Source organism: Apis dorsata, unplaced genomic scaffold, assembly GCF_000469605.1.
Source record: "Apis dorsata unplaced genomic scaffold, Apis dorsata 1.3 scaffold_113, whole genome shotgun sequence".
NCBI lineage: Eukaryota > Metazoa > Arthropoda > Insecta > Hymenoptera > Apidae > Apis > Apis dorsata.
Window position 1 is genome coordinate 1544316 of NW_006263408.1, and position 10290 is coordinate 1554605.

General features: G+C 19.1%; 2 protein-coding genes across 31 annotated transcripts in view; both read right to left on the bottom strand.

Annotated features, from left to right (window-relative positions):
* Nucleotides 1-2957, bottom strand: part of LOC102676675 (hyccin) — a 6384-nt gene extending 3427 nt beyond the window's left edge. Inside the window, exons 1-7 of one of the 3 annotated variants that reach the window (XM_006612535.2) lie at nucleotides 2849-2957; nucleotides 2302-2468; nucleotides 1925-2059; nucleotides 860-985; nucleotides 560-777; nucleotides 312-458; nucleotides 23-153 (exon numbers count right to left, since the gene is read on the bottom strand). In XM_006612535.2, the coding sequence (XP_006612598.1) occupies nucleotides 23-153; nucleotides 312-458; nucleotides 560-777; nucleotides 860-985; nucleotides 1925-2059; nucleotides 2302-2451 (907 nt within the window). In that variant the 5' untranslated portion in view covers nucleotides 2452-2468; nucleotides 2849-2957. The other 2 variants (XM_006612534.2, XM_006612536.2) reach the window with 2 other exon arrangements.
* Nucleotides 2958-4351: 1394 nt separating this feature from the next.
* The window catches only part of LOC102677000 (cyclic AMP-responsive element-binding protein 1), a 9384-nt gene continuing 3445 nt past the window's right edge, over nucleotides 4352-10290 (bottom strand). For 13 of the 28 annotated variants that reach the window (XM_006612538.2, XM_006612537.2, XM_006612547.2 and 10 more), the window contains 5 exons: nucleotides 10112-10241; nucleotides 7916-8005; nucleotides 7199-7342; nucleotides 6879-6966; nucleotides 5959-6767 (listed from right to left, as the gene is read on the bottom strand). In XM_006612538.2, coding sequence (XP_006612601.1) covers nucleotides 6623-6767; nucleotides 6879-6966; nucleotides 7199-7342; nucleotides 7916-8005; nucleotides 10112-10241 — 597 coding nt within the window. In that variant the 3' untranslated portion in view covers nucleotides 5959-6622. Of the gene's footprint in view, nucleotides 6768-6878; nucleotides 6967-7198; nucleotides 7343-7915; nucleotides 8006-10111; nucleotides 10242-10290 lie in introns of all 28 variants that reach the window. The other 15 variants (XM_006612554.2, XM_031508929.1, XM_006612553.2 and 12 more) reach the window with 8 other exon arrangements.

Consider the following 10290-nt stretch of genomic DNA (forward strand, 5'->3'; position numbering starts at 1 on the left):
GCAATTTTTTGAATAAAAATACCTGATGATCCAGTAGTCGCAGAATTACGTATAGCATTTGTAACTAGCATAACATCTGGATATGTTTCATAACATGCTCGATTATGAATATCTTCCACTGCTTGTGTTCCTAAATACCAACAGTCATTATACCTGTCAATATATATTATTTTATTATTTTTGTATAATTCCATTAATTTTGATAAAATATTTTTTTTATTATTTTTATAAATGTTATAAATTAAAAATTATATGGATTATATAAGTTATATTATATATAATTTTATATATTATATAATTAAATTACTCACATAGCAAAATATACAGCATGTAAAAATTCAAGAAGAAATTGACTGGAGACAGGTATGCGTGGTAAAAGCCTTGGAACAAAACTAGACTCGCTTCCATACGAAGATCGTTGATGGTGTCCTGGCTTCATAAATCCTTGAGTGACAAGTCTATAATAAATTATTTAAAAAATTATTACTTACAATTACCAACAATTATTTAAATAATTATTATATATTTAATAAATATATAAAAAACAATTTTATCTTACTTAGTGGCAACTTTGCATAATTGCTCCAATGCAAATTTACTTATGTAACCAAGTTGTTGATTGTAAATAAAAAGAAGAGCAGTCATTACTTTTAATCTATTTTGAGCATTTAGTGTTTCAACTTGTTGCAATGGACCCCAACTAACAAGTTTTGTATTACATTCTTCAAATCTGCGTACTGCACTTTCAGTTAAAGAAGCAGGTGCTAAACTTACAGGCTATATTTAAAAAAATAATTATATAATTATAATAATATTGTGTATCTATAAGATTCAATTATTTATTTTTTCATTAAAATACCTCATGAAATATGGATATCATGGCAAGTGAAGGTAATCTGAAAGAAATTGTTTTCTGCTGACCAGATTTGTCTACTATTTCCAAATTGTACAGACCAATTAATAATGTTTCTACAGACCGACAATTCTGTGAAATAGAAAATAAAATTCAAAGATCAAATTAAAGATTTGAAAAAATGTATATAATGTATTTCTTATATACAGAAACAATAATTTTTTTCATATTTTTTAAAATTATGTTAATAAAATGTTTAAAGTACAAACATATTAATGAATATTAGCTAAAAATAATCAATTAATTGAATCAAATAATTCTATTATAAATCAACTATATTATTAATATAATATAATAAATAATTAAATTAAAAATTTTTTTATAAATTTTTAAATAACTATTATAATATAACTATTATAATAATATTTTTTTGAATATAATTTATAGATTAGATCAATGTTTTCTAATTTTTAAATTAGAAAATTTTAATTAAATTCAAATCAATTTAAAAATTATATTAAAATCTAAGTTTCCAGAATATATTATAATTATACTTAAAATAATATATTTTTATTTAAAAAAAAAATGTTTAAAAAATATTATTGAATGTAAAAATATCTATAATATTAACATACTTATACATATATTTCAAATATAATAATGATTTTTTATTTTTGGATTGATTAATTTATTTATAATTAATTTATAAATTGCATTTTTCAATATTTATAAATATAAATAAATACTGAATATTTTTATGTTTAGTAAAATTTTAATAAAATTCTTAAAAAATTTTTAATTATTAGTAAATAAAATTAAAAATTATAATTAAAAAAAAACTTAAAAATATCTTGGAATATTGTGATTAATTGGAAAATACTTTATTAAATATTTCATTTTATATAATATAATTAATTTATAATTAGATCTATCTTATAATTTTATCTTTAATTTAAATTATAATTGTTTTCTTACATAACATTCAAATGAATTATATATCATAACTTGACATAAAATGTGAAATACCAATAAAATTTATATTTAAATGTCTTATTAATTATATAGTCTTACCTTAATATCACCATGAGCTGCAGAATTTAAATAAATGTATACTAATGTTGGTAAAAATTGTAAGGTAAATCTTTGTAATTCTGTTTCTCGAGACCGATAAAAATTATATAACTGATCACATACTGTATCCACCAACTATAATGAATAGAACATTATTGATACATTAATAAATAAAAAATAACGTATAATTAAATATATTTTTGCATAAAATATTAAATTATAATAAAAAGATATTTCATTTAAGTTTTATTTCAATATTAAGATATATAAATTAATAAAATTAATAATAATAATTTAATAAAATTTAATTAATAAATTTAAAATATTATAAGATTATATTAAAGAGATTACTTAAATTTTATTCAGAAATATATTACCTGACTATATTTACTACGTTCTTCCAAAAGTACATAAAGAGCTCTGACTATTTCGTTATCTTGTGATAAGGTAGTAGCAAAAGTATGAAGTTCTGAAGGTGAGACATCTGCACAGTCTACTAACCATTCATTTATTAAACTTTCCGTCATTTTTATTTTCCTCTCGCCTGTTAATAAATCAGAATCTTATTGAGAAATTTCAGTATCCAAGATAAATTGTTTAACACTTTGATGATTATTATAGTAACTTTTTAAAAATGATTCGATTATTTTTAAAAATTATGCATTGAATGAATATGTTTAATATGTTAATCAATTAATTTTTATGAAATTTAAGATAAACTTACGTAAATTGGAATATTAAGCGATTTACGATCGACAATTATAATAGTGTAAAATATCAATAACATTACTTAATGTTGTTGTCATGTATTTAGTTTTTTAAACTTAAATTTTGCATTTTTTTTAACGATTGTTATTATATTAATTGATAATTAAAAAAATGCTAAAATTCTGTTAAAATCATATTGGAACATTTTTTAATTACCTCCATATTTTTTCCGAACAACATACAATTCTCACTAGTAACTACTTGCAAGACTGACATTTGCAACTACTGAGATTAAATTGGTAAAAACTAGATAGGTATTTATATATAAATATATCTATCATAAATACGAAATGTAATCATTTTTAATTGGATACAATTAAATGAAATTAAAAAAACTAAAATATAAATTTAAATATAAAATTATATTTTATATACTTTTTATATCATAAATTTCGTAATATTTATTTCATATTTGTAAAAAATATTTTTTAGGAAGTATTAACTAAAATTATCGCATACATAAAAATTTACCCAAAGTCAGAAAGAAAGTAAAAACTTAATATTCGTTATTCGTTCTTTTAGAATATTTTGTTGGTGAATGATGAAAGTATTTGAAGCAAGATTTAAAAATTACATAAATTGTATATTATTAAAAATAAAATAGTGATATAATAGTGATATAAATTGATTGAAAAAATAGTAGTAGAAACTAAAAATAAAAATATTGAAGAATAAATCTCGTATAATATAATTTTTTTCTGTTTAATTTTTGAAACAAAATTAATACACGTGTATATTTTAATTTTAGTATAAAAACTTATTACATTCAAGATTTTATAATCTAAAAACATCTTTAATAATTAATCTTTATTATTACATAATAATGTTTTAATTATCAATCTTTCATATTTACGAGAATTTTAAATAAATATTTTATCAAATTATTTATATTATTATTTCATATAATTATTATCATTTGATCTTAATGTAATTAAGTTTAATATATAAATTTTAATAGTTATAATAGTAATTGAATAATAGCAAGAAAAAATTAAGTAAGTAATTGATTAATATATTTTTTTAATTGTATTTATTTACAATGTATAATTTAAAAATCTATATGATGAATTATCATTTACATGATTTTATGATTTTTTAATACATGCACTACCAACTGAATTATTCATTTTAAAAAATTAAATATTTTTATTTTATTGTTAATAAAAATTTAATTTAGTTATATTGATTTCAGATTTCTGAATAAAAAAATATATTTTGGAAAGGATATGATAAATTGAAATTTGGTTAGTAATATTTTTTTTTTTATAAAATTTAATATTTAAATTTGTTATGATGATATTTTTATTATTCATGAATTCATGATTATTCTTTACATGCACTACCAACTGAATTTTAAAATTTAAATTAAAAATTAATGATATTTATAGAACATATAATTTTTAATATTTCTTTATGTTTCAGGTGAAAAGAATAAAATCCATGATAACATGATTTTTTTTAACAAAAAAATAATTGTATACATATAATAAAGTTTTTAAAATATATACTTCTATATATTTAATATCCTATTAATAAATATATTTAAGCATTTAAATTTATTTCAGTCTTTTTTTTTTAATATTTTAATTTTAATATTATATTTTCTATAATAATAATGAGTTCTTAGGAGGTTTATGAATTATATTTTTTAAAGACAAATGATATGTAAAAATACATGTATTATCTATATACAATATTTCATATTATCGGTGCAATAATCAAGATATACATATATTATACATATAATTAACATTAAAACACAGATGATGTGTATAGTCTAAATTAAAGTCAAATTCAAATTTGCCGAGAAAAGAAACTTATAGTGAGTTTTTATTTTGTAACATATCACTATAAGCACATTGTACTCTCATTTTATAGGGAATAATTTGGAAATAATCTATTTTTTAATTCAATAAAATTGTATAATTACAAATTACATATTAAGCACATAAGAATATAACTATTATTTCTTTCTATTATCAAAGTGAAAAGTTCAACAGCAAATAATTTGAAAACTTATACATTGTGCCTATACAAAAAAATTTTCCAGTCTGATCAATCATAAAATTTATTATAATTTTGTTAAAAAAATATATATTATTGATATAAAAAAATAATATGTACAAATAGTTATTACTCTATAGCTATTACTATTATTATACTTTTTATATAAATAATTTTACAATAATAATATATTTTAACATTTTATAAAAAAAAAATTATATCATTTTTTCAAATAATCAGCAAATTATGCACAAACTTATTAAATAATTATTTTAAATTATTGAATGATCAAACTGGATTTTCAATATTCAAATCTTTTTTTTTTATAAATATATAACAATCAAAATTATACATCAAATAGTTTTATACTTATGTTATATAACATTGATTTTATGAAGAAAAAATGCATTAGACAAATAATTTCTTTTAAATATGTGTCAGATATTAAAAAATAATTTCTTGTTCTTGATATTAAAAATCATAATATATAAATTATTTGATTGTAATACATTCTGTTTTCTACTGTAACATGATTTAATTATATCTATATGCAATTTAGAATATATTATATAATTTATACTAGTAATTTAAAAATTTTATTTAATTCCAAAAGATATGGAGATATATTGGAATAGAAATTTTAATTTTAACATAACTGTACGATTTTTACGTAAAACATAAAACTATAACATAATATGTAATTTAAAAATATTGCATGTACCCATATTTACTTAAAATATGTAATTTGACACATACTTAGGTATGCATATGTATGAGCGCACTTGCGCATGTTTATTTGTATACCATATGTATACAGAAATCTTCAAGGCACTCCAGATATATATATATATAAATATATATATATCTATATATATTACATTCATATTTTACAAATTCTGTTTTTCAGCTTTTCGCACTTAAGGCGTCTTAAAATAAAAAATAAAATCAAATGAAAATATTTTAACTAGTGCTTTTCTACATTATATAAGTTACATTTTTTTCATAATATGTTTCTGAAGTTCGTATTTAAAGTAAAAAATTATATTGAGATAACATTTTATACATATATATGTCGCAGCAGCAATGATCAAAGTAGTAGAATTTCGATCTATTTATCTTTTTACAATTATCTCTAATCTCTTTAATTATGCCTCAAATACTTCTAATAGATTCATTTTTTTAATGGATCTACTTTTTTCAAGTATAAAAGAATAAAGAAATTGAAAAAAAATTATATAGACACTGTTATCTAATAACTATGCTTTTTTTATGCAGAAACTATGTGATCTTAATTTATAACTGTCTCTAATTCCTAATTATACTAGCAAATATTGTGTATAAGGCGTTTCTTTCAAATATGTGTATTTTTAGTGACCAATTATTTATATTAAATTGATTACTAAAATAAATACACTCTCCTCATTTTTTTTATAATGCTCTTCATTTTTTACTAATGTAAAATTTTTCAAATAGAATCAAACATAAGAATATAATATTTATGTATAATTGAAAGTTTTAAATATATTATTTGACATCACATAGTTACTGTAATATAAATGAATATGCTCCAAACACTAATGTCATTATCTTCTTATCAACATATTTTGAATATGTAATCATTAATAACCTAAATTCATATGATTGTTATCCAAAATATAGATTGACTTCCAGAATATTGCCTATAAGTTTGCTATCTCTGCATTTCATATACCTTTGGCTTCTCGCTTTAGTAATAGCAAGTTTCACAAGCCTTTATATTCGCATTTTAAATACAGTATGTTACAGAAACACTTATTTATAAGAATGCATGTACATCACCATTGCTTACTTAACAACTTTTAAGATAATGTACACAAAGAAGACATGTACAATTTTTTTTAGCAAGTTAATAGTTTTCATACAATGTTTCAACATTAAACACCAACCTCAGTCAGTTTTCGGTTCGCATAGTTGTTTTAATGATTTGAGTTCTTCTATTAACGTCTGATTTCTATTTTCCAGTATTGCAACACGGTTTTCTAAACACTTTATATACTCTTTCTTTTTTCTCCTACACTCGCGGGCTGCTTGTCTGTAAAAATAAGAAATATTTTTATATTTTTAAATTTATTTATTATATTTAAAAATAAAAATAGAAATATAATATCTCATTGAATATATTTTTATTTTCATTAAATCTTACCTATTTTTGAGCAACCTCAATTCTCTTTTTCTAGCTGCATCTTCTACTACAACACCATGTCCTGTGTAAGCTGAAACATTGTCAGAGACTGTATTCCCCAAATTTTTAATTTTTTTGCTCATAATTATTTAGTGCAAATTAAAATATTAAATATTTAATTCATATTATTATTATTATTTTTAATTTTTATATTTTAATTTTTTATATTCATAAATTACTTAATTTAAAAAAGATTTTTTAAATATTTAAAAATCATTTAGAAAAAAAATATTAAAATAATAAAATTCAATTATGAAGAAAAATTATGAAAAAACGCGCACCTGGAACAAAAAATTGTGTATCTTGGCCTTGTGCATACTGTACTATAGCTCCACCTGCTGTTGCTGCATTACTCATAGTTAGTGTATGAAGTCCAGGAACACCTTCGCCTTGGGTTGCAATTTGAATGGTACCAGCAGGAATTACTGTAAATATTAATTGCGATCTGCATTAATTATGATTATTGATAAATTACATCAATATTAAATATATACCTGTATATATGTTGTATGTATATATATTATATTGATAAATAAATGTATTCATTATTAAACTTATTTCATGTAATATAATTTTTCATCAAAAAAAGTTATAAGAATTTATTTACTTTAAGTATAGTACTTAAATATAATACATAAAAAAAAAAAAAAATGAAAATAAGTTTGAATAGTTTTTTAACAATTATTATGATTATATACATTATTTATGCACCTATTCATAAACGATTAAAAACCCCATAAGCAAAGATGCCACACCAAGCAAACATACAAAATATCACATTAGGCAATATGAAAGATAAAAGGAATTAAATTTTACTTAAATGTTTTAATTTAATTTTTATTTTTATATTATTTTATATTATAAATTAATAAAATAATTTACTCCAGTTCTAATTTACTCCTCTAACATTATTTTAAATTAAAAAAACAAAGATTATAATTGTGCAGAATTAAATAAAGGACAGCCAGGAAAGATATATAGGAGAAAAAATAACCAACCTGTCTGATAATGAAGCGAATGGGAAGACACTTCACTGTCCACGTTAGAATCACACTCAGAAGATGATTCTAGAGGGGGCAATCGACCGTCTGTAACACCGAATTAGTACAACCCCTTATTATAATAGAGTTGTTATCGGTGTTAATTTATTTAATCTAAATGAACTTGAAAAATTCCCACAATATAAAAAATATAAAAAAAACTTTTTTATTAAAAAATAGTAAATGTATTTTTTATAATATTCATTTCTAGAAATAATATTATTAAAATAATAATATTTAATATTTCTTCTGAGTAACTTTTCTGATTGCATAAAAATGTATAATTATATGTATATTTAAAAAAATTTGTATGCAGAAAGATAGATATTTGCATTACTAAAAAAATATAATGAAAGTAAAATATTCTTATATGCTATTTCCTTTCTGGCTGCTGTTTTTGATATATTTACTATAATACTGTGCAGTCAGCTCATACAAAAAGGAAATAGATCAAAATAAAAATCAAAACTAATAATAAAATACTATTTTAAGAAGTATAAATATTATAATAATAATGAACGAATTTTAATTATTATTACTTTTTTTTTTACTTATGAAAATTTTATTAAATATAAAAAAAGTGAATATTATTAAAATTAATAAATGTAACTAAATTATTAAAAAAAATAATTTTAAATTTATTAATATCAAATAAGCATAGTGGGATTTCATTTATTACAATAAAAAAAAATGTTTTTTTTCATATTACATATATATATAATGGTTAGAGGAGAATTTGTTGTGTTTTTCTTAGGATTAATAAAAGATAAAATATCTTAAATTTTATTATAATTTATCTTAAATTTTAAGCTTGGTATGGCATATTTTTTTTTCATATAAAATAAAATATTAAAAAGCATAAAATATCACATTCACAGATTTCTTATTAAACTATTTAATGAAATTAATGCACTTAAATATTCATTTAATAAGTAACTTATAAAATAAATCGATTTTACATTTATTTAATAAGATTTAAATTAAATTAATGATATAATTGATATAATTATAATTATCTATGAAATATGTAAAAAAATAGATAAAGTAATTGTATGAACTGACATGCACTTTATTATTTCTGTGCATAATATTACATTTATATTTTTAATTTTTAAAAATTACATAGAGAATTATATACAGAATGAATTGTGAAGCATGATTATTTTAAATAATTTGCTACACTAAAAATTTTTCATACATGGTATAGAATATAAAATATAACTTTTTTTTACAGATAAATATATAGAAAATATATTAAGTTCAATTTTGTTTTTAAAATCATATATTTTTCAATATATCGTCAAAGCATTCCTTATAAAAAAAATTGAACTATTTATAATAAAAAATTATCAATGTAGAAAACTTATAATTGAAAATCAAAAAAAGCGAAATAAAAAAATATGCTTCATCAACAAAAAAATATATTTGATATTATTTTTTATATGATAAATTTTATAAAATTCAATTTAAAATATTTATTAAATTAGTAATTTATTTTTCATAAATGACTTAGTATTTTTATAACCATCTGTATTAAAATGTAATATTATTTAAAAATATGAAATTGATTTTAATATCTCTATATATTTTAAAAAAAATAATAACATGAAGTTATGTTTTGTTTACATAATTTTTATATGAAGTTTTTATATTTTTTTAAATAAAAAATAAATTAAGAGTCATATTATATTATCCATCCTGTATACAATATATATATATACACACTTAAAAGAGTACATTTTTGAGAAATTGATTCTAGAGACTGAAATAAAAGTATATAAAAATGTCAAATGAGAAAATTAAGTTAAAAAATTAAATTAAAAATTATTAAAAACAATTAAAGTTACATTAAACAAATGGAAATAGAATGAGATCTTTTGTATAACATCACTATCATAAACTATTTCCATTTTATTTAATGTGAATTTAAATTGCTTATAATTTAATAAATAAATTTCATTTAATATTTTTTTATCAATTTTTGTATTTGTTTTGACTTTTAGAATTGATTCTTCAAAAATAATAAATATATTAACATTCTGTATAACTGAATTTATAATAAGTTTAATTAAAAAATAATAAATAATTGCAATTTATATTACATTTAATAAATAAAAAATTTTGTTTTTAATTCTAAAAAAAAATTTTACATACCAGTAATTTCACCACCACCTAAGTCATTAAGAATTTTTTTATATGATGGTCGTCTGGTAAGGATACCTCCTCTTTGTTCTGGAGATTCTTCTGAATCTGAGAAACTATCATCGCTACCAGTCTCAACCACCTAATATAATAATATACAATATTTTATTATATTTTAATATTATTTTTTA